The following is a 24,672-nucleotide window of genomic DNA, read 5'->3' as shown; positions in this document are numbered from 1 at the left end:
ATCTGAGCATCTTGATTCAAAGCCAGCCTGCACAGGAAAGTATGTGAAATGCATATCCAATTAATGAACAAAAAGAAAGAAGTAGGCTGGGTACAATGGCCCACGCCTGTAATCCTAGCTACTCAGGAGGCAGAGATCTGAAGACTGTGGTTCAAAGCCAGCCTGGGCACTAAAGTCTGTGCGACTCTAATCCCCAAATAACCTCTAGAAACCTGGAAGTGGCTCAAGAGGTAGGGTGGTAGCCTTGAGCTGAAGAGGTCAGGGACAGCACACAAGCCCAGAGTTCAAGCCCCATGACAGACAAAAAAAGCCAGAAGTGGAATTGTGGCTCAAGGAGTACTAGCTTTGAGTGAAAAAGGTAAAAGATGGAGCCCAGGTTCAGATTTCAAGCCCCAGTAATACAATATAAAAATGGGAAGAAAGAACGAAAGAAAGAAAGAAAGAAAGAAAGAAAGAAAGAAAGAAAGAAAGAAAGATAGATAGATAAACAATGTTCTTGTAAAATGAGCCTTAGTTAAATTAGAGGGGGTCAGATTAGAATCGGGCATGCCATACCATCAAAAAATGTGTGAGCTGAGCGCCTATAATTGTGGATTGAGGTTTGAAGCCAGCCCGGGCAGAAAAGTCCTCGAAAGATTCTAATCTTCAATTAACTATTCAAAAACAATAAGTAGGGCTGTGGCTCAAAATGGCAGAGTGCTAGCCTTGAGCAAAAAGAGCTCAAGGAGTGTCCAGGCCCTGAGTTCAAGCCACACACACACACACACACACACACACACACACACACACACACAAATGTGACATTAGTCCAGGGTAAGATATCAGAACCCAGAGGGGAAGGAACTAGGGCTTTAAAAAAAAAGCAGATAGGGGCCAGGAGTTTGGCCTAATGGTAGAGTGCTAGCATGCACAAAGACCCAGGTTCGATTCCTCAGTACCACATTCATAGAAAAAGCTGGAAGTGGTGCTGTGTCTCAAGTGTCCTTGAGGAAAGCCCAAGACAGTGTTCAGGCCCCAAGTTCAAGCCCCAGGCCTGGCAAAAAAAAAGCAGATAGCCAATGACAATTTAAAATACCTGGAAGACGAGGAAGTTACGAGCTTTGATGAGAATGCCCAACTTCTCTAACTCTTCACTGTATTCATGTAGCTGGACCACTTTGTTATTGATCTTGTATTCAGAAGAACCTCCTATAAAACAGGGATCAGGTTTTTTTCCTATTGAATCAAGTAGCTTAACCACCCCTCGGACCCAAGGAAAGCCTTCTGACCAGCCTTACTCACCTACAATGACACGGGCAAAGGTGCGATCCTCAGCACCTTCCTCAGAATAGACCATACTAACAAAGGCCCGATTAGCAGCTGGCTTGCCCACAGGAGCACCATGAATCAGGTCCCGCAGGGTCTTTACTCTCAGGTTGCTGGTTTTTTCTCCTAGTACAAAACTGATGGCATCCATGAGATTTGACTTACCTAAGAGAGAAGAGGCAAAAACAGAGAGGAGCAAGTCAGGAAGAAGAAATGGAAGAATTGCAATAAAAGAGATACTGAGAATAGTAATATTGTCTAGTCATTTAGAGCTCAGATGATTGGGAAGAGAGGATACTCCTCTTCCCATTGAAAATCTGAGTCTTACAATGGGGTACACTTGTAATTCCAGCACTCATGAGGCTAAGACGGAATGAATTTTCAAAGTGCTAGCCTTGAGAAAGCTGAAGGACAGTACCCAGGCCCTGAGTTCAAGCCCCAGGACGGGCACAAAAGAAAAAAAGAAATACAGTGCCCTGTCTATAGCAGCCAGAAACTAGAATCACATCTAAGGAAACAATAAATTCATAAAATACGCTCTTCTTAACCCTTACATAGAATGGACAAATGTAGACAGAGGAACAAGGTAAATTATACCATGAGAAAAACGTCAAGATAAACAGATTAAAAGGTGTTTACAAGACAAGTGGCCTGGTCCTTTTTCCAAAATTCAAGGTTTCTGGGTGTCAATGGCTCAGGAAGCTAAGACCTGAAAATCTTGGTTCAAAGTCAGCCTAACCAGATAAATCTAAGACATTTTTTTAATCTTCAATTAGGCATCAAAAAGCTGGACCTGAAAGCATAGACTGAAGTGGGAGAGTGCCAGCTGTAGGAAAAACAGCCCCACCCATACTAGCACAGAAACTTTAATGTATGGACTGGCAAGTAGAGAACCCTCGTCTAGCATTAAAAAGGCCCCCAACATTATATAAAAAACAAAAATAGGACAGTGTCTAAAAGGATAAAAAAGCCATTCTAGATCACTTTTTAAAGGTGAATACACTTTTCCTTCCTTTTCTTTTTTTTCTCCACTATCCCCCGGCCCTGGTTGTGGGGTTTGAACTCTGGGGCTGGGCATTGTCACTGAGCTCTTCAGCTCAAGGCTAGCACCCTACCCCAGGAGCCACAGAGCCATAGTCCACAGTCACTTCTGATTTCTAGTGGTTAATTGGAGATAAGAGTCTCATGGACTTTCGTGCCTAGACTGGCTGTGAACATGATCCTCAGATCTCAGCCTCCTGAGTAGCTAGGATTACAGGATTGAGCCACTGTGCCCCACTTCCTTTTCGTTTTCTTCTTTGTGAGATAGGAACTCATTATTCAGCCTAGGCAAGCCTGGAACTCACAATCCTACTGCCTCAGCTTACCAAGTACTGGAATTCTTGGATTATATTACAGGTGTGCAACATCACCCCCAATTTTAGTGCATAAACTCTGACTCAACTCTGGCTCCACAAAATACCACAAAACTGGGCCGGGATCATAGCCTAGTGGTAGAATGCTCACCGAGCATGTATAAGGTCCTGGGTTCCATTCCTCGGTATCACATACACAGAAAGAACCAGAAGAGGCACTGTGGCTCAAGTGGCAAAGCAAAAGTGTCCAAGGACACTTGAGCAAATGTGTCCAAGGACAGTGCTTAGGCCCTGAGTTCAAGCCCCAGGATTGGCGCACGCACACACGCACGCACACACGCGCACACACGCACACACGCGCGCACACACACACACACACATGAGCACATGTACACACACTGGAAAGTAATCAAAGAAGCTTATATAAAAACTGGATAATTAGGGGCTGGGAGTTTGGCCTAGTGGTTAAAGTGCTTGCCTAGCATGCATGAAGACCCGGGTTCGATTCCTCGGTACCACATATATAGAAAAAAGCCGGAAGTGGTGCTGAGGCTCAAGTGGTAGAGCTCTAGCCTTGAGAAAGTCCAAGGACAGTGCTCAGGCCCTGAGCTCAAGCCCAGGACTGGCAAAAAAAAAGAAATTAATTTTCAGAGCCAGGAGTTTGGCCTAGTGGTAGAGTGCTTGCTTAGCATGCACGAAGACCCGGGTTCGATCGATTCCTTGGTACCACATACATAGAAAAAAAGCTGGAAGTGATGCTGTGGCATGAAGACCCAGGTTTGATTCCTCAGTGCCACATACATAGAAAAAAAGCCAGAAATGGTGCTGAGGCTCGAATATTAGAGCTCTAGCCTTGAGAAAAGCAGATAGGGGCCAGGAGTTTGGCCTAATGGTAGAGTGCTAGCATGCACGAAGACCCAGGTTCGATTCCTCCATACCACATTCATAGAAAAAGCTGGAAGTGGTGCTGTGTCTCAAGTGTCCTTGAGGAAAGCCCAAGACAGTGTTCGGTGTGAATAATTATAATTAATCCTTTCTAAAAGAAAAGGCAAATGTAACAATACACAACAGAGTAACAATGCAAGTCTTCCCCCCCCCCCCCCCCCCCCCCCCCCCCCCCCCCCCCCCGCTGCCTTTCTGTCTCAATCTGTAGTTTGTGGGGCTTGAACTCAGGGCCTAGGCCCTGTCCCCAAGCTTTTTCACTCCTGGCTAGTACTCTACCACTTTGAGCCATAGGGAGACTTCTGGTTTTCTGGAGATTAATTAGCGATAAACAGTCTCACAGATTTTCCTGCCTGGGCTGGCTTCAAACTAGAATCCTCAGATCAAAGCCTCCTGATTAGCTAGGATTAGAGGAACTGAGCCAACAGAGCCCAGCAAATCTTTTTTTTTGCCAGTCATGGGGCTTGAACTCAAGGCCTGGGCACTGTCTCTGAGCTTCTTTTGCTCATGGCTAGCACTCTACTACTTCTAGCACCACTTCAGCGTTTTCTGTTTATGTGGTACTAAGTTATCAAATCCAGAACTTCATGCATGGTAGACTAGCACTCTACCACTATGCCTTATTCCCAGGCAAATCTTTCTCTTTTTACTCAGAGCATACTTTTTTTTAACTCAGAGCATAAAACAGACAATACTTCGCATATGGGACAACATGCAACTTAAAAACTGTTAACGTGCACATTAAATATGGAAATCCATCATTAATTTTTTTCTGCCAAAATTGTAGCTTGAACTCAGGGCTGGTGTTTTACCACTTACATTCTTGGGGACTATTTTGGAAATATAAACTTTCCTGCTTAGACTAACTTCAAATCATGGTCCTCAGATCTCAGCCTCTTTTGCTGAGATGGTGGTGGTCGTGGTGGTGGGGCCTGAATTCAGGGGCAAGGCATTCTCCCTGAGCTTTTTCACTCAAAGCTAGTGCTCTACCACTCTGAGCCACAACAACACTTCTGGTTTTCTGGTGGTTAACTGGAGATAAGATTCTCACAGACATTTTTGCTTGGACTTAGTACAACCACATCTCACAATCAAAAACTTCTTTACTCACAATTATTACAATTATTCACTATTGTCAACATTTTTGTAATATATAGTCTGAACTGTTCATGGATAAACATTTTCAGGACCACACAAACCATTGATGAAGACACAAAAACATACAGCATGAATATAATTCACTAGGGAGGATCAAGAGAGGTGGGCCTTGAAGAATGGGGAATGGTAGGGTTGTTCAGGACCTTTTTTTTACAACAGGTGGATAGAAAAATGCACCTACACAGAGGAGGCTCTGACTGTCAAGAGGTGGGTCCTGGCTTTTCCTATTACAGGCACAAGGTCAAAAGCCTAAGAAACTGGTGAAACTGGTAACTCTCTAGGACTGTGATTCTTTTTTTGCCAGTTCTGGGCTTGGGCTCAGGGCCTGAGCACTGTCCTTTGGTTTTCTCAAGGCTAGAGCTCTACCACTTGAGCCAAAGCACCGCTTCTGACTTTTTCTATGTATGTGGTACCGAAGAATCGAACCCAGGTCTTGTTCATGGTAGGCAAGCATTCTATCACTAGGCCAAACTCCAGGCCCCTAAGCCTGTGATGGAAGGGGAAGGTGATTATGTGCTCCTTAAGACAAATAGCAATATCTGGAAACATTTTTGATGGTCATACCTGAAGAGTCAGGGTATTGCCATCTAGTGGGTAGAAGCCAAGAATACTGCCAAAAGCATACTACAATACACAAGACAAACTACATAGAAAATTAATGTGACAGAAGTGCATTAATGACTAAGAAACCAACCAGGCTCTAAGCAGAAAGCCAAACACAAGGAAGACTCCAGAAGCTTCACAGCAAGGGCAAACCTCTCAGGCTAATGATTCAGCTAGAACATTTCTGGGGTGAAGGAATCACACAGGATTCCCAATAAACCACTTCTGGGGATAGGTGAGAGGAATCCTTTTAACGATGAGGAATTAAAGTAGGAAATAGAGGGCTGGGAACATAGCCTACTGGAAGAATGCTTGCCTTGTCTAGCATGCAGGAAGCCCCCAATTTGATTCCTCAGTACCACCTACACAGAAAAAGCCAAAAGTGGTGTTGTGGCTCAAATGGTAAAGTGCAAGCCTTGAGCAAAAGAAGATCAGTATCAGTTCCCAGGCCCTGAATTCAAGCCCCAGGACTGCCCCACCCCCCCCAAATAAAAGAAAAGAAATAGAGGTCTTAACTGACCACACATCCAAAAGACAACACTTAAAAATCACCCTATTATTTCAACTTGACCCATTTCCTCACAGCATTTATAATGGCCTGAAATTAACTTATTCTCTACTTTCCTCGTTAGAATATACATTCTTTATCTAAGAGCATGGTCTTCGTCTATTCGATTTTCCACAACACGAACAACTCAACAAATTCAGTAAGTGAACGACTTTCAAACATTTGACAATTTCTGCGGTAGGAAAGAGGCAAGTTGAAGCAATAATGAATGTCTGAGTGGGGAATCAGAACCCCCAGACACTAAAGACTGGAGTTCAAGGTTCGAAAATTCAAAAATGCCGCCACCCAAGGAGCTTTTAAATGGCATTGGAACGTACCAATCTAAAATTAGCGGGAGGAGACGTTGGGTTAAAGAAGTTTGCCATCTGGGACTAGGGGGCACAGATAAGTTAGACACAGTCCCATATTTGGCACTGGGTTCAACTAAGCCTGGGAAACCTAAACTAGCCAGAAGGGCGGGGAGCCGCCCAGGAAAGCAGCCACCAGTTGGCTCTGGACGCGCCTCTTTTGGCGGGAGGGGCCAATGGGCGAGGCAATTTAGAGTTTGGCCCCATCACTCGCGCCACAGAGGGTGCCACACAAAACTCGGGCAATCCAGGGAACATGTTCTATGCCAGTGGGCCGGAGATGAACCCCTCCCCCCAAGTTGGGGCAAGAAACCTTTTTAGCTTTCAAGCAGCTTCAGGTAGCAGGGGAATGGGTTGTACTACTTTGGGGCCATATAAGGGGGAGGGTGGAGTTTCCCGATCGGGATGTGCGCAGGGCCACAACCCGGTTAATCTCACCAGAGCCATTGGGTCCAATGATGGCGGTGAACCTCTGAAACGGTCCGATAATCTGTCGACCCTTATATGATTTAAAGTTCTCGATCTCAATCAGTTTCAGGAACCCCATGGTGGCGGCCGCGGCGGCGCGGCGTAGGAGAGGCCGCGCCTTACGCTCGGGAACCCGCGCGGGAAATATCGCAGTGCAGGCCGGGCTTTTGGTAAATCTCGCGATAACAACTACAGGTCGCCAAATGGGATTTCCGGCTTCCGGCAAGGCTGGGAGTTTAGGGCGGGGACTCAAGTCTGACGTGGGAAATTTGATGGATCTGTAGAACAGGACGTTTGGGCCCCGCCCCCCTTTCTTGTTCCCAGGCAACCACAAACAACTGCTCCTGGAGTCTTGACACATAAAGCCACTGGTGCCAGTAGACTCAGAGCAGCTTTGGGTTTCCGAAAAGGCAGGCGGGGCCTGAGCCCAGGCTTGCTGAGACAAGTCAGAAGTCACAGCAAGGTTATGCCCCGCAGGGCAAATACAGGTGGGAATTCTGCTGTAACTTCTTAAGACTAGTAAGCAAGTCTCTGGGGGAGTGGAGGGCTGGATTAGAAGGAGGGTACAGTGGGAGGATTCGGTTGTGGGTGAACTGAGGTCGGAGGTGGGATGTGTGACAATGTTGGAAGAACTTCCAAATGACGAGAATATAAGCTGGGAGGGGGACAGGGGAGACGGGAAGGGAGGCTATAGTCTGAAAATTTGATGCCTATCTCTTGTCTCTCGTCTTCCACCAAGCAGACCTGAGCAACTGTCCTTGTGACCAGAGAACATACTTGGACCCAAACCAACCTAGGAAACTCAAAATCGGGATTCATTACTGAGAAAGGTATCTTGTATGAACTCTCGAGAGATAGTGATGTTCTTCTCCCCTGTTCCATTTCAACTAATGTACAACCAGAAGTCTGATCCTTCCCCCTTCTCCTTCCTTCTCTGTTCTCTGCTTTTCAATTCTTCATCTTCCTCCTCTATCCTGCTGTTTCTCCATCCTTTCACCCTCTATCTATGATCTTCTACCTACTCATAACTAAGGTTATGGTCATCACTGTCCAAGAAGCTGAAAATGTCTACTGAATCTTCCTCATCACGGACTTTAGATTGCTGTGACAAATCTGGAACCAGTAGGATTGGGTTGATGTCATTCTCACATTTAAATACAGAAAGTATCTGGTAACCACAGTAGCCATTCTTTGTTAATTACATTAAAAATTATGTCTGGCCTGGTACTGGTGGTTCATGCCTATAGCTACTCAAGAGGCTAAGATATGAGGATCAAAGTTCAATGCCAGCCCAGGCAGTGTAGCCCATGAAATACTTCATCTCCAATTAACTAGCAAAAAAGTCAGAAGTGGAGATGTGGTTTAAGTGGTAAAGTGACTGCCTTGAGAGAAAACCCTAAAGGAGAACAAAGGCCATGTTAAAGCCCCAGAGTCAGCACATGTGTTCACACACGCATACACACACACACACACACACACACACACACACACACCACTGCTAGAAGAAAGTATGTGCACACGTTACTGATCCTGGGCCTTGAACCGAGGGCCTAAGCACTATCCCTGAGCTTTTGTGCTCAAGGCTAATGTTGTACCACTCTTGCTACACCTCCACTTCCAGCTTTTCAGGTAGTTAATTGGAGATGAGTGTCACAGAATTTTCTGCCCAATTTGTCTTCAATCCTCAGATCTCAGCCTCCTGAATAACGGATTACAGGCATGAGCCTCTGGCTCCTGGTAAAGAAAGGACTTTTAAAGTTTTCACTATAAAGAACTGATAAATGCTTGAGGAGATATATTTACCTATTTGAACATTATACAATGTACATACATGTATATGTCAGTATAATTATGTGAGTACTGTTTTTAATACAAATAAAATGAACAAAAGAAATAAATAAGCCAGGCACCTATGGCCCACATCTATAATATTAGCTACTCAAAAAGCAAAGGTCTGAGAATTGCAGTTCAAACCTAGCCTGGGCAGGAAAGTCCATGGGACTCTCATCAACAATAAATTACAAAAAAAAAAAAAACAACTGCAAGTGGAGCTGTGACTCAAGTGGTAGAACACTAGCCTTGAGCAAGAAAAGCTCAGGGACAATGTTCAGGCTGTGAATTCAAGCTCCAGGACTGGTAAAAATTAAAATTAATAAACAAGTGGTTATTTCACAGTGGAATAAGCAACAAATGAATAAACACTTGGCAAGATAAGAAGCTTCATTAGAAATGGACCCAGAAGAAATCATGTCAAGTGTGGTAAGCCAAGCTCAGAGAGAAATGGTATATGTTTTTTCTTGTATGTGGAAGCGAGATCTAAAATATTCCAGGACATGGTAAATTATACAGGATTCTGGGCATTTACACATAGTGAAGGATGATATTTTTAGTGGAGGAACACAAAAATACAATGTCTTATGTGTCTCTGATCATATAAAATAATATTTATTGAAATGAACTCCAGGAAATGGAAACAAGAGGTTTTTAATTTTTTATTGCTCTTTTATGTCATTTGTTCATTTATCTTTCTTTGAAAGGGTAAGTGGGGCACAGATGGAGGGAACGAATGAATAGTGGTATGTCGGGGTCCTTCATCCCCAGTCCCTCTTGAGGAGGGATGGGAAAAACACACCCCAACCAGTCCAAGTGGTGAGAGGAGAGGACCCACTGTCCTCCCGCACTCAGCCTTGCTTCTCCGGAGCACGAACAGAGACGCCACGCAGCTTCCTCAAGGCAGGAATCTCCCTCTCTCTAAAACCCCCCTCCTTATATTGGGTGCGGGAGCCTATCAGCACAACAGGTGGGCAGGATAAAGAGGTCCACTTGTTTACCCCTACTACAGGTCTCAGCAGAAAGTTATTAGACATGGCGTTACTCGGGCCCCAACAGTGGTACTCACCAGATCCTATGTTGAAAATAAATTTCACAATGTGTGAATAGGCATGGGAGGAAAAAAATTGGCAGAGAGCCAATGAAGGGGTGATATGGTCCAAAAAGAAATGTACTTATTACCTGACTTACAAAACTGTAACCCTTCTGTACCTCACTTATCTAATAACAATAAAATATATATTAAAAAGTTCACCTTAGAAGTTGGGCACCAATGGCTTACTGCTCAGGAGGGTGAGATCTGAGGATCATGGTTAAAGGCAGCCCAGCCAGGAAAGTCTGTGGCACTCTTATCTCCAATTAATCACCAGAAAAACAGAAGTGATGCTGTGGCTCAAGTGGTAGAGCGCTAGCCTTGAGCTGAAGAGCTCAGGGACAGCACCTAGGACCAGAGTTCAAGCCTCACAACCCACAAAAAAAATTAAACTCAGTACCACATCAACAGAAAAAGCTGGACGTGGCACTGTGGTTCAAGTGGTAGAGTACTAGCCTTGGGCAAAAAGAAGCTCATGGACAGTGTTCAGACCCTGAGTTCAAGCCCCAGGACTTGCCTAAAAAAAAAGGCCTGGATTTTGGCATGCATGTAGCCCTGGGTTCAGTTCCTCAGTACTACATACACAGAAAAAACTGGAAGTGGTGCTGTGGCAATGAAGTATCAATTAAAATAAGTAATTATAATTGTATACCCTTTTGATTATAAATTCTGTAATAACATGCTAGTTAGCATTAAAGTGTAAGGGTTTTTTTTTTGTTGTTGTTGTTGTTTTGCCAGTCCTGGGGCTTGAACTCAGAGTCTGAGCACTGGTTGCTATCCCTGAGCTTTTCTGCTCAAGGCTAGCACTCTACCACCTGAGCAACAGCTCCATTTACAGTTCCTTTTGTAGTTTATTGGAGATGAGTCTCATAACCTTTTCTGCCCAGAGTTGGCTTCAAACCCAGATCCTTAGATCTCAGCCTAAGCCACCCTGGGTAACTAGGATTACAGGTGTGAGCCACTGGCACCTGTCTGAGTGATTAGAAATTTTGTACACATTTGCCAAAATGTATGTTGTTACAAACTCCTTGGAAAACAATTTACTCTGTACCTTGTAGTACAGTGCTTTCATCCCTAGGTATATAATAGAAAAAAATTCCACTTGTATATGTAAATCTCTATTTAATCTACAGATTTCTTAATCTTTTTCTTTGGTCATTAATAAAATTAACTGAATCCTACTCTTTTTAATCAACTCCAGTCAGACTTTTGTCCCCACAATTCCACCAAAGATACTTTGGCTTTGCTTTTGTCATTTGTTTTATGTTTTTTTTTTTTTTTGCCAGTCCTGGGCTTGAGCTCAGGGCCTGAGTCCTGTCCTTGGATTTTCTCAAGGCTAGAGCTCTACCACTTGAGCCTCAGCACCACTTCTGGCTTTTTGCTATGTATGTGGTACCGAGGAATCGAACCCGGATCTTCGTGCATGCCAGGCAAGCACTTTAACCACTAGGCCAAACTCCCGGCCTGTTTTTTGTTTTATGATACTGAAGATTAACCCCCAAGGCCTTGGGTATGCCAGGGACGCCAAGGTGTTGTTTTTTTTTGTTTTTGTTTTTGTTTTTTTTTTTTGGTCATGGGGTTTGAATTCTTGGCCTGGGTGCTGTCCCTGAGCTCTTCAGCTCAAGAAGGCTAGTGCTCTACCGCTTGAGCCACAGTACCACTTTGAATTTTCTGGTGGTTAATTGGAGGTAAAAGTCTCACAGACTTACCTGTCCAGGCTGGCAGGAAAGTTGATCCTCAGATCTGAGTCTCCTGAGTAGCTAGGATTACAGGCAAGAGCCACTGGCACCTCTTTTTTTCTAGTACCAGTGTTTAAACTCAGGGAATAAAGCTTTCACTCAGTATTTTTGCTCATGGGGCTCTACCACTTGAGCTCTGCCTCCGGTTTGGCATTCTAGTTAATTGGAGATGGTCTCTTGATGACTTCCCTGCCAGGGTTGGCATCTTAGTCCTCCAGATCTTCATTTCCTAAGTAGGTAGGATTATAGGCATGAGCTACTGGCACATAGCTTTAATCCTTATTGTCTGTCTGCTTCCACTAGAAAGTAGTCTCCAAGCCAGGTGCCAGTGGCTCACACCTGTAATCCTTGCTACTCAGGAGGTTCATACCTAAAGATCACAGTTTTAAGCTAGCCTGGGCAGAAAAGTTTATGAGACTCTTATCTTCAATTAACCACCCAAAAGCCAGAAGTGGAAATGCAGCTCAGTGGCAGGAATCAATCAGCTTTGAGCAGAAAAAAAAGATAAGGAACAATACCCAGGGCTGGAGAGAGAAAGAGAGAGGGAGAGGGGGGAGGAAAGAGGAGAAAGAGAGAGAGAAAGACAAGAGAAGAAAGAGAAAGAGGAGAGAGAGGAGAAAGGGAGACAGAGGTGGGAGGGAAAGAGGAGAGAAAGAGAGGAGAGAGGGGAAAGAGAGGAGAAAAAGGAGAGAGGGGAAAGAGGGAGAGGGTAAAGAGAGAAGAGAGGAGAGAGGAGAAAAGGGGAGAGAGAGAGGAGAGAGGAAAGAGGAAGAGAGAGAGAGGAGGGAGAGAGGACAGAGGGGGAGAGAGGGGGGAGAGAGAGGAGAGAGGAGGGAAAGGAAAAGAAGAGGAAGGAAGGAATCTGCCTGGTGGCAGCTCACACTTGTAATCCTAGCTACTCAAGAGACTAGGATCTGAATACAGCCAGAAAAGAAAATTCAAGTGACTCTTATCTCCAATTAACTACTCAAAAATGGGAAGTAGAACTGTGCTCAAATTGGTAGAGCGCTAACCTTGAGAAAAAAAAAAGAGCTCAGGAACAGTGCCCAGGCCCTGAGTTCAAGCCCCAGGACCAAAAGGTGGAAAAAAAAAGAGAAAAGAAAATAACCTCCCAAATAATTCAGGTTGTTTGTCAGTTTTATTCTTTGACACCTCCCAAATGCCCTGAAGGACCACTAGTAGGTGCTCTACAAATATCTGTTAAAGAATAGAATAAACACTGAAAAACAGGCTCATGAATGTAATCCAAGCTACTCAGGAGGGTGAGATCTAAGGATCAAGGTTCAAAGCCAGGCAAGGCACAAAAGAACCTGAGACTCTTATCTCCAATTAACCTCTAGAAAGCAAAAGTGGAAATGGGGCTTGGCTCTATGGTAGGGTGGTAGCCTTGAGCTGAAGAGCTCAGGGTCAGTGCCCAGGCCAAGTTCAAGCCCTATGATCCTAACACTTGATAGGTACTACTCCAACCCTAGCCTAATGTTTGTTTCTTTAAAATGCCAAAATTTGGGGCCGGGAGTTTGGCCTAGTGGTAGAGTGCTTGCCTAGCATGCACAAAGACTTGGGTTCGATTCCTCGGTACCCCATACATAGCAAAAAGCCAGAAGTGGTGCTGTGGCTCAAGTGGTAGAGCCCTAGCCTTGACAAAATCCAGGGACAGTGCTCAGGCCCTGAGCTCAAACCCAGGACTGGCAAAAAAGTAAATAAAAATAAATAAAACGCCAAAATTTGCCAGACAGTGATAGTTCATGCCTATAATCCTAGGAAGCTAAGATTTAAGGATCATGGTTCAAAGCCAGCCCAGACAGAAAAGAAAGTGAGACTCTTATCTTCAATAAACTACTTGAAAAAAAAGTGGGAGCCAGGAGTTTGGCCTAGCGACAGAGTGCTTGCCTAGCATGTTAGATTCCTCAGTACCACATAGGTAAAAAAAGCCAGAAGTGGTGCTGTGGCTCAAGTAGTAACGTACTCGCCTTGAGAAAGCCCAAGGACAGTGCTCAGACTGAGATCAAGCCCTAGGACTGGCAAAAAAAAAAAGTGGGCCAGGAGCGAGGCCTAGTGTTAGCATGCTCGCCTAGCATACACGAAGCCCTGGAATCTATTCCCCAGAACCACATACGCAGAAAAAGCCGGAAGGCTTGAACTCAGGGCCTGGGCACTGTCCTTGGACGCTTTTTGCTCAAGGCTAGTGCTCTGCCACTTTACCCACAGGACTAGCAAACAAAAAAAAGTCAACTGGGGGCCAGTAGCTCGGGCCTGTAATCCTTTCTACTTAGGAGGCTGAGATCTAAGAATTGTGTTTTGAAGCTACCCTGGGTGAGGAAAGCTTGTGACTCTTATCACCAATTAAGAATCAAAAATTAAAAAGGTTGAAAGTAGTGTTATGGATCAAGTGGTGGAGTGCTAGCTTTGAGGAAAAATCAGCTCAGGGACAGTGCTTAGGTCCTGATTTCAACAACTCTACTGGCAAAAACAAAATAAAATGTTATTTGGAGATTCATATACATACACAGTACATGGAGAACGAGGGCTATTTGGAAAGAACAGTGAAGAGAAGTAGGTATGAAAAGATGCCTTCTGAGTATTGGTGAATTATAATGACATTTACTTAAGATAGGAAATTGAGTATAGCACAACAACAACAACAAATAACCCTATAACCTGGCACTGGTGGCTCTCACATATGTATAATCCTACCTACTCAGGAGGCTGATCTGAGAGTCACAGTTCAAAGCCAGCTCCTAGCCTGGGCAGGAAAATCCATGACACTCTTGTCTCCAATTAATCACTAAAAAATCAGACGTGGTACAACAGTGGCTCAAATGGTAGAGTGCTTGCCTTGAGCTAAAACAGGTCAGGGACAGTGTCCAGGCCTTGAGTTCAAGCCTCAGACCCAGCATAAAAAAATGGCCATATTAGCAATGCCTTTGAAAATTATAAAGATAAGCAGAAGTCAAATTTTAAAGAATCCTATAAGTCTAGCATAAGGGGGGTAGATTTTATCCTAAGCACTTTGCTTGCAAGTTTTTTTTTTCTGGTACTGGAATTTGAATTCAAGGCTTCACATACAACTGACTTGCCCAGATTGTCCTCTATCACTTGAGACATGCCTCCAAGACTCAGGGTTTTTTCTCGTTATTTATTTTATTTATATGTTATCTTATTCTATTTTTTTGTTGCCAGTCCTGGGGCTTCAACTCAGGGCCTGGACACTGTCCTTGGACACTTTTGGCTTAAGGTTAGCACTCTGCCACTTGAACCACAGTGCCACTTCCGGGTTTCCTAGGGCTTCATGCATGCTACACAAGCAGTCTACCACTAGGCTACACTCACGGCCCTCAAAGTTTTTTAAGCTTGGGAATGCCTTGGTCAGATCTGCTTTAAGAAAATTCACACCAAGCTAGGAAGAGAAGATAGAAAGGAAATAAGGAAGCCAATAAGCCTCCTGAGAATATGCTTGATGTTAAGACTGTGTATTCCTGAATTAGTGTTGTGACAGCAGATATGCAGTTAGGAAATCTTTTTTGTTTCTTTCTCTTTTTTTTTTCTTTTTGCCTGTCCTGGGGCTTTGAACTCAGGGCCTGGGCACTGTCTCTGAGCTTCTTTCATTCAAGGCTAGCACTCTACCACTTGAGCCACAGTGCCACTACTGGTTTTTGCTGATATATATGGTACCGAAAAATTGAACCCAAAGCTTTGTGCATGCTAGGCAAGCATTCTACCACTAGGTCACACTCCCTGCTCCCAGGAAGAATCTTTTCAGTGTATGCTGGTACTGGGGCTTGAACTCAGGGCCTAGGTGCTATCCCTGAGCTGCTTTTACTCAAAGCTAAGGCTCTACCACTTAAGTCACAACTCAACTTCTGTGTGTGTGTGTGTGTGTGTGTTTAATAGTTCATTGGAAATGAGTCTCATGTACTTCATTGCCTGGGCTAGCTTTGAAACTTGATCCTTAGGTCTCAGCCTCCTGATTAGCTAAGATTACAGGTGTGAACCACCGGTGTCTGACCAAAAAAAAAGTCTATACATTTTTCTTTGATAGTAATGGGGTTTGAACTCAGGGACTTAAGCTTTTTAGATATGTGCTCTACCAATGAGCAATTCCTCCTACTTCGGTAGGAATCTTAAGTGATGAGATGTTGTGAGGGAAAAAGGAATGGAGATGGGATGTAGTGAAGGTCAGCCCTGACAGGTCATTCCACCTCCTCCTCATTCCAGATGTATAAGGTAGACCTTTCGGTGGATCCCAAGGAGGTGGCAGCAATCATCGCTCGAAGAAATCGAGAAAAAGAGAGGCAAAGCCGATTTTTCAATGTGCGGAACCGAACTATAGGGGTGAGTGGGTAATGGACTATTTCACAGGACAGAAGCCATCCTAATCTTACATTTGGAAAGGAATGTAACATTGTACAGTATAGCCCTTCTGCCTGATTCAAGAAATCCTAAAGGGCTGGAAAGGAAGTGGAAAAGACTTATGCACAGACTTGAAAAGGGTTTAGAAGAAGGATGTTGCAGTACATAGGAAGAGATGGGGTAATAGCAGACTCTTTTCTGGTCAGCTCTGAGCCATGTGGCCTGGTCTTTGAGAAATAGGCAGTATGGAGTCCACATATGCATAAATAATAATTGTACTAGGGCCAGGAGTTTGGCCTAGTGGTAGAGTGCTTGCCTAGCATGCACAAAGACCGGAGTTCAATTCCTTGGTACCAGATACATAGAAAAAAGCCAGAAGTGGTACTGTGGCTCAAGTGGTAGAGCACTAGCCTTGAGAAAGCCCAAGGACAGTGCTCAGGCCTTGAATACAAGCCCCAGGACTGGAAAAAAAGAATAAAAAGGAATAATTGGAGAAAGCTGAGTGCTAGTGGCTCATACCTGTAACCCCAGCTACGAAGGAGGCTGATCTGAGGAACAAAATTCATAGACAGTCCAGACAGGAATGTCTGCGAGACTTTTATCTCCAATTAACCACCAAAAGGGGAAAAATCCACAAGTGGCATGGTGGCTCAAGTGGTAGAGCATAAGTTCAAGGCCAATGCCCAGGCTTTGAGTTCAAGCCCCAAGACTGCCCCTTCTTCCAAAAAAAATAATATTACAAATGCCTAAGGTATGGAAAATAGAGACTATACTCTTTGGTATTCCCTGAAACCACCCTCCCCCCTTATTTTTTTGCCAGTCCTAGGGCTTGAACTCAGGGCATGAGCACTGTCTTGGGGCTTTTCCTCAAGGCTAGTGCTCTTGAGCCATAGTACCACTTCCAGCTTTTCTATTTATGTGGTAGTGAGGAATTGAACCCCAGGTGTTCATGGGTGCAGGCAAGCACTCTACCACTAGGACAAACTCCTGGCCCTTCCTGGCCCCTCTTTTAGTATTCTGAACACAGCTTTTTCTTTTTCACTCTCACACTGGAGTTTGAACTCATGGCTTTGTGCTTGCTAGGCAGTTACTCTTACCATTTGAGTCACACAGACACAATCCCTTTATTGCTTTGCAATTTTTCAAATTAGGACTGAAAAAAATACAAAAAAAACAAAGACAGGAGCTAGTGACTTACACCTGTAATCCTACTTACTCAAGAGGCTGAGATCTGAGGATCACTGTTCTTAGCCAGCCCAGGCAGTAAAGTCTATGAGACCCTTATCTCCAATTAACCACCAGAAAAACGGAAGTGGCACTGTGGGTCTAAGTAGTAGAGCACTAGCCTTGAGTTGAAGAGCTCAGGGACAGCACCCAGACCCAGAGTTCAAGGACCATGACTGACAAAAAAAAGGAGAAAATATTGATAGCTAAAGAAATAAAACAAAGCCTGGCAGAGTGGCTCATGCCTGTAATCCTAGCTGAGATCTGAGGATTGCTGTTCAAAGCCAGCCCAGGCACTACAAAGCCATGAGACTTTTATCTCCAATTAATCATTAGAAAATGGGAAGTGGGGCTGAAAGCTCCAGGGTAGGGTGATAGCCTTGAGTTGAAGAGCTCAGGGACAACGTCCAGGCCCGGAGTTCAAGCCCCACTACCAACCAAAAAAGGGGAGTGGGGCTTGCCTAGCATGCACGAAGGCCCAGGTTCGATACCACATACATAGAAACAAGCCAGAAATTGTGCTTTGGCTCAAGTCGTAGAGCTCTAGCCTTGAGAAAACCCAAGGACAGTGCTCAAGCCCTGAACCCAAGCCCAAAACGGAAGGAAGGAAGGACGGTGGGAGGAAGGAAGGACGGTGGGAGGGGGGAAGGGAGGGAAGTAAGCAAGCAAGCAAGCAAGCAAGAAGCTAGGTGCTGGTGGCTCCTGCTGTAATCCTAGCTACTCATAAGGTTAAGATCTGAGAATATAGGTTTGAAGATAGCCACAGCAGAAAAATCAGACTCTTATCTCCAATTAAGGAAAGATAGTAGGAGGGAAGAAGAAAGAAAGAAAGAAAGAAAGAAAGAAAGAAAGAAAGAAAGAAAGAAAGAAAGAAAGAAAGAAAGAAAATGGAAGGGAAGGAAGAATGTCCTTAGCTCTCATTTCCTGTATAGGACACAGGAAATGTTTTCTCTTTTTTAATTTCTCTCTAAATAAGTCCATTTTCTTGGCCAATCCTGGGCTTGAACTCAAGGCCTGGGCACTGTCCTTGGGTTTTCTCAAAGCTAGCACTCTAGGGACTGGGAGTTTGGCCTAGTGGTAGAGTGCTTGCCTAGAATGCACGAAAACTGGGGTTCAATTCCTCGGTACTGTATACATAGAAAAAGCCAGAAATGGTGCTGTGGCTCAAGTGGCAGAGTGCTAGCCTTGAGGAAAAAGCCCAAGGACAATGCTCAGGCCCTGAGTTCAAGCCCAGGACTGGCAAAAAAAAAAGAATCTCACAGACTTTCCTGCCCAGGTTGGCTTTGAACTGGTGAACATCAGATTTCAGCCTTCTGAGTAGCTAGGATTACATATATGAGCCACCAGTGCCTAGCAGTGGGTGACTTTTAAGTAAGTGAGCTGGCTCAGATCTCAAAGATCTAATTGAAATCCAGGTGACTCGAATTTGTTATTGTAGGCTAAGATCTGAGGATCATGGTTCAAATCCAATTCAGAGCAGGAAAACTGATACTCTTATCCCTAACCACCAAAAAGCCAGAAGCGAAGCTATGTTTCAAGTGGTAAAGAGCCAGCCTTGATTCAAAAAGCTAAGGGAAGCCAGGTGTGGTGGCTCACACCTGTAATCCTAACTACTCAGGGATCTGAGATCTGAAGATCTGAGGATCAAGGTTCAAAGCCAGCCCGGGCACAAAAGGACCTGAGACTTTTTTTCTTGCCAGTTCTGGGCTTGGGCTCAGGGCCTGGGCCCTGTCTTTGCGTTTTTCTCAAGGCTGGGGCTCTACCACTTGAGCTACAGCACTATTTCTGTTTTTTTACTGTGTATGTGGTACCGAGGAATTGAACCAGGATCTTTGTGCATGCTAGGCAAGCACTCTACCACTAGGCCAAACTCTCAGCCCCAGGACCTGAGACTCTTATCTCCAATTAACCTCTAGAAAACAGGAAGTGGAGCTTGGCTCAAGGGTAGAGCTGAAGAGCTCAGGGACAGTGCCCAGGCTGAGTTCAAGCCCCATCACACACACACACACACACACACACACAAACAAAAGAAAATAAAAAATAAAAATAAATAGGGAAAAAGATGCCAGGTGCCTGTGGCTCTTCTGTAATCCCAGCTCCTCAGCAGGTTGAGATCTGAAGATTGCAGTTTGAAACCAGCCCAGACAGGAAACTCTGCCAAACCCTTACCTCCAATTAATCACAGAAAAAGCCAAGTGGTAGAATGTTAGCCTTGAGCACAAAAGAAGCTCACACTCAGTGCCAGTGGCTCACGCCTGTAATCCTAGCTACTCAGGAGGCTGAGATGTGAGGATCAGGGTTCAAAGCCAGCCAGGGCACTAACGTCTGGAAACTCTTCAATTAATTTTGAGCTGTGGCTCAGAGTGGTAGAGTACTAGCCTTGGACTGAAGATAGCACCCAGGCCCAGAATTCAAGCCCCAGAAACAGGGGAAAGAAAGGAAGAAAGAAATCCATATGGCAAGTATTTCTTCAAGGCCTATCCGGTACAAAACACTGTCTTACGTAGTAGAGACACAAAGGTAACTAAGACTCAAGCCTCTGCTCTGAAACAGCTTGCAGCCTACTACAGGGGATAATAGAGGCAAACTTCAATATAATGTAGACAATAGGTCCTAGGTTATGGACACAGAACCTGACTGAGGAAAAACCTAAACTGGGTTTTGTTTTTGCTTTGTTTTCTGTCAGTGGTGAGGTTTGTACTCAGGGTCCGCATGCTATTTCTGAGTTCTTATGTTCAAGGCTAGCACTTTACCACTTCAGCCACAGTTTCACTTCCAGCTTTTTGGTGGTTAAATGAAGATGAGAGTATCACAGATTTTTCCTGCCCAGGCTGGCTTTGAACCATGATCTTCAGATCTCAGCCTCCTGAGTAGTTAGGATTATAAGTGTGACTCACCAGGTCCCCATCTGTGTGTGTGTGTGTGTGCATGTGTGTGCACTTGCATACTGGTACAGGGGCTTGAACTCAGGGCCTGAACACTGTCCTTTAGCTTTTTTCCTCAAAGCTGAGCACTCTACCACTTGAGCCACAATTCCATCACTTCTGGCTTTTTTCTTTTTTCTTTTGTGGCTCATGGGGCTTGAACTCAGCCTGGGTGTTGTCCCTGAGCTCTTCAGATCAAGGCTACCACCCTACCCTTGAGCCCAAGCCCCACTTCCCATTTTCTAGGGGTTAGTTGAAGGTAAGTCTCAGGTCCTTTGAACCTTGATCCTCAGATCTCAGCACTTCTGGCTTTTTCCTGCTTAATTCACAAGGAATCTTCTTTCCTGTCCTAGCCTCAAATGGCAGACCTTGCTCTACTGAGTAGCTAGGATTGATTACAAGTGACCCACCAGCATCCTGAGCTGGTTTTCAACAGTGAATTGTAGTTTGAGTAAAGAAGGATGGAAAGTGTTCCAAAGAGAAAGAGCAACAAAGGTTATAGGTTTAAAGCGGCCTAACATGTTCTGGGAATGGGACGCACACCTCCTAAGGCCAGGGTGAAGACGGTGGCAGAGGAAAATGTTACAAACAGCTGAAAGAAGAGGAAGCTAACAGGTAAGGCCATGGAGATTATTTACAAGCCACATTCAGGTGTTTAGAACATGGAGTTCAACAACTACTAAAAGGATTCTAGGTTCTAAGGATTTTCAAAGAGGAAAGATCTAAGTAGTTCTTCTTAGAGCACTCAAGGCCCTCTGTTGAGCCCCCACTCTGACTTAACTCCTTTCTTTGGGATTCAGGTAGATGTCGCAGCTTTAAACCAACAGGTGGAGGAACGAAGGCTCCGGGAAGCAAGAGAACGAAGCAAGGATGCTGCTTATGGTAAATACCCAAATCTAGGACCAGACAGGAGGGTAAAGGAAGAACCTGAGTGGGCTGAGGTAGGGTAGTTCTGCTTCTGTATGGGCTTGAGGTCCTTGAGAACAGAGGCCATGCCTACAGTGCTCCATCCTTCCAGTAATTCCTTCTCCATGTCCCTACCCATAATCCCTAGGTACTATGCAGGTACAGAATGACCTAGTGGCCAAGATGATGGAAAGGCAGGAGGCAGAAAGAACACAACAGATGGCCAAGAAAATGCTGAACTTCTGGGAGCAGAAGCAGCAGGCCGAACAGCATAATTATGCCCATGAGTTTAACCTCTGGAATACAAGCGCACCCTTTGAATTATCTGCCTGTCTCAAAAACAATGATCGCAACCGAGGCCAAACCGGTACGCAACAATCATACTATGGGGAGGACATGAATAGAACCTCGTGCCTGAGAGCGCATCAGGAACAGCTCAAAAATGAATTGGATAAGCAGCTACAGGATCAAGAGCGAATCAGGGCTGAGGAGGCTCGTGTAGGTAAGCAGAGAGTTCCCTGGACTCAAGAGACGTAGCAGGGAGCTCATCTAAACTGAGGCCAGCACCCTGGAAACCAGAATTGTGTGGCGACCCACAGGGCTATTGATTAGAGGTTTAGATGATTGTTCATGATCAGCCTGGCACTCCATTACCTAAGAGCAACAGTGTGTACCCACACTTAATAGTTCTGCTAATGTTAGCTGATTTGGACAAATGAATGTTCCTCTTTGCACTTCAGTTTCTTTTTTCTTTTTCTCTTTTCTTGTTGGTTCTGGGGCTTGAACTCCGGTCCCTGATCTTTTTTGCTCAAGGCTAGTGCTTAATCACTTTGAGCCACAGCACCCCTTGAGTTTTCTGGTTAACTGCCATATAAGACTCTCAGAGACTTTTGTCCCTGGTTGGCTTTGAACCGTGATGTTCACATCGCAGCCTTCTGAGTAACTAGGATTATAGGCCTGAGCCACCGGCACCTGGCTTTGAACTTGTTTGGTGAAAACAGAAGAGAGCATTGAAACAGTATTTTGCTATGAAGCACAGGCCTTGAGTTTGCTATCCTTCTCCCTCAACCCTTTGGGTGCTGGGATTACAGGCGAGCACCACCACATCCAGTTCAGTCTATCTTTAAAATGGAAATTCTATTATTCTACTATTACTATGATATTGTCAATGGTCACATGCTTCTCTTTCATCAGATGAAGGTCTTTAAGGCATTGAAACTGTTCACCTTTCACATCATCACAGTGTTAGGCCTTTAACAGGAGGACCAATGTGTGACTTGAGTGTAATGAAATGTTTGTATCTTTGCCAGTGCTATGCCCTCTGTCATTTGCGCTTTTTGCTTGTACACAAAACCTACTTCAAGATCACCTTCTAAGCTGCGGACCTATGCTCATGCTTGTAATCCTAGCTAAGATCTGGAGTACAGCAGTTGGAAGCCAGCCCAGGCAGAAAAGTCCATGAGACTCTATCTTCAATTAAACAGCAAACACTGGGCTGCAAGTGTGGCTCAAATGGCAGAGTACCATCTGTGAGCAAGCAAGGCAAGAGAGGACATGGCCTGAGGTTAAGCCTTGGTACTGACTGGCAAAAACAAAACAAACAAACAAACCTCATCTCTTCCTGGAAGCCTTCTACTATCCAAAGCTTTCATGTTTTGTTTTGGTGCTGGCGATTGAACCAGAGCTTCACACATGCAAAGCATGTGCTCAGTCCTAAAAGTCTTTATAATCATGCCTTTGTATACATGTCTGCCATTGTCCTTATTAAACTGTAATCAGAGTGAATGACCTGTTTCCCTCACTAGAAACAGGGCTCTCTGAGTATAAGATCTGATTCCATCGTGTCCTCAGAACTTAACACATGGCCCTTATACTAAGGCTCAGAGAGATGAAATGATTTACTTAATGTCACACAACTCAGTGGTCAGAGCTTCATTTAGACTAAAATGGCTATCACTAGCCTTCTCTCAAACATTTATACCTGAACACAAAGCTTGTTGAATAAATAGCTATGAAATGAACCATGAATGTAGACAGCTAGTACAGTGGCGTGACCATATTTTTTCTGTGTAGATATGCTGAGTGACCAGCTTCGCTTGGCCATGGACAAGCAGGCTGCTCATATGGCCAAACTGGAGGAGTCGTATCGTGTGGCCCTTATGACTGCCACAGCTAATGCCAACAAAGCCCAGGTATGGCCCGTGTACTTGGTCCCCTCCACAATTCTCTGACCAAAGTCCTAGGGAAATCTTAGCCACATCTTTCCCTTCACACTTTTCAAATCAGCACTAACATTCTCATTTCACCTGAGCACTCTCCCTCCACTTAAGTTCCTTCTTAAGGCACAAGACCAACGATGATATGAGAACAGAATATGACCCTTTCATCCCTAGTCTCTTGTCTAACAAGTTGCCTTCCTGGGTGCAGAGAAATTCCCTAATTGGAAGCTTCCTAACCCCCTATCCTTAGGGTCATTAAAAGACTCTACAGGGGCCTTCCTTCCCTTTCAAAGAGTAGAACCAAGTTTTGTCCCCTTTGTGACTGAGAGTTCCCTGAAGATAGGTGCCCCAATACTGACATATGGGGTTCTCACCAGGCAACCAGGGTGGCAGACCGCCAACACCGCGAGCAATGGTACCACCAGGAAGCCAACCGAATGGAGATCCAGAATCAAGTCACAAGTGATATACTGACTGAGAACCCTCAGGTATCTCAACATCCTACAAATCCCAACCGGGTCCTGCCCTATTGCTGGAAAGGTATGACTCCAGAGCAGAGGGCTGCCTTCCGGAAAGCTCAAAGGATGCAGTGCTATGACAAGGAGCTAGAGCGTGAGGCTGAAAAACGAGTGGATAATGAATGGGAAAGCCAAAGAATACATTTGGCACGGGCAGCACAGGAGCTCGAAGAGCAGGAGAGGGAACTGTGTGCCGAATTTCGACGGGGACTAGGTTCCTTTAATCAACAGCTGGCCAGCGAGCAAAGTACTCAGTGAGTACTAAGGGATGGCAACGGGCCATAAATGCCAAGGGAGGGTGAGGAGGGTGAAGTGGGGCTATGAAGATCAGGGACAGAAAGCGTCCAACTTACTTTTTTAAACTTCATTCACAGCCAAAATTATTTGAATTCAATGATATACACCAGTCAACCAACAACCCAGGATTATATGCAGTTTAACAGCAGCAGCCGCTGAGCTCAAGATAGTCCTCTCTCCCTTCACCTACCACATTTAGTGATGGTTAGGAGTTGAAATGAAAAATGCTGCATACATCACTTCAATCCATATCCCAATGGGAGAGAGAGATAAGCAAATACCCCCACCTTCGACCCTAGGTAATAAAGTTATTCACCAAAAATCAAGGCCATGTGTTGTTAATGGGATATTGTTGTTGTTGGTGGTGTGTTTGTGTGTGTCTGTGTGTGGCCAGTCCTAGGGCTTGAACTCAGGGCCTGAGCACTGTCCTTGGGCTTTCTCAAGGCTAGCACTCTACCACTTGAGCCACAGCACCACATCAGGCTTTTTCTGTGTATGTAGTACCAAGGAATTGAACCCAGCACTCTACAACAAGGCTACACTCCCGGCCTGGAATGCTGGGTTTTTTTTGTTTGTTTGTTTTTGCCAGTCCTCGGCTTGAGCTCAGGGTCTGAGCACTGTCCTTGGATTTTTCTGAAAGCTAGGGCTCTATCACATGAGACTAAGCACCACTTCTAGCTTTTTTCTATGTATGTGGTACCACGGAAGTGAACCCAGGTCTTCACACATGCCAGGCAAGCACTTTACTGCTAGGCCAAACTCCCGGCCCTGGGATGCTGTTTTTGTGTGCCAGTATAGGGTCTTGAACTCAGGCCCTAAGTGATGT

At 44.8% G+C, this 24,672-nt stretch overlaps 2 protein-coding genes across 2 annotated transcripts in view; one reads left to right on the top strand and one right to left on the bottom strand.

The window, feature by feature from the left end:
• Smc1a (structural maintenance of chromosomes 1A) overlaps positions 1 to 6,873 on the bottom strand; it is a 45,767-nt gene extending 38,894 nt beyond the window's left edge. The window contains exons 1-3 of the mRNA XM_090326582.1: positions 6,717 to 6,873; positions 1,282 to 1,470; positions 1,076 to 1,188 (exon numbers count right to left, since the gene is read on the bottom strand). Coding sequence (XP_090182708.1) covers positions 1,076 to 1,188; positions 1,282 to 1,470; positions 6,717 to 6,825 — 411 coding nt within the window. The 5' untranslated portion in view covers positions 6,826 to 6,873. The remainder of the gene's footprint in view (positions 1 to 1,075; positions 1,189 to 1,281; positions 1,471 to 6,716) is intronic.
• A 201-nt stretch (positions 6,874 to 7,074) lies between these two features.
• Positions 7,075 to 24,168, top strand: Ribc1 (RIB43A domain with coiled-coils 1). The gene is made up of 8 exons (XM_090326374.1): positions 7,075 to 7,234; positions 7,489 to 7,576; positions 15,624 to 15,740; positions 20,707 to 20,788; positions 20,961 to 21,314; positions 22,886 to 23,004; positions 23,409 to 23,803; positions 23,924 to 24,168. Exons 3-8 carry the CDS (start codon positions 15,624 to 15,626, stop codon positions 24,003 to 24,005), a joined length of 1,149 nt encoding a protein of 382 aa, XP_090182500.1. The 5' UTR covers positions 7,075 to 7,234; positions 7,489 to 7,576; the 3' UTR covers positions 24,006 to 24,168.
• The last annotated feature ends 504 nt before the right edge of the window (positions 24,169 to 24,672 follow it).

The sequence above is a fragment of the Megascapheus bottae genome, chromosome X (assembly GCF_031878675.1).
Source record: "Megascapheus bottae isolate mThoBot1 chromosome X, mThoBot2.hap1, whole genome shotgun sequence".
Taxonomy (NCBI): Eukaryota; Metazoa; Chordata; class Mammalia; order Rodentia; family Geomyidae; genus Megascapheus; species Megascapheus bottae.
Note: the sequence above shows the minus strand (reverse complement) of the source record. Positions and strands in the feature narration are given on the sequence as shown.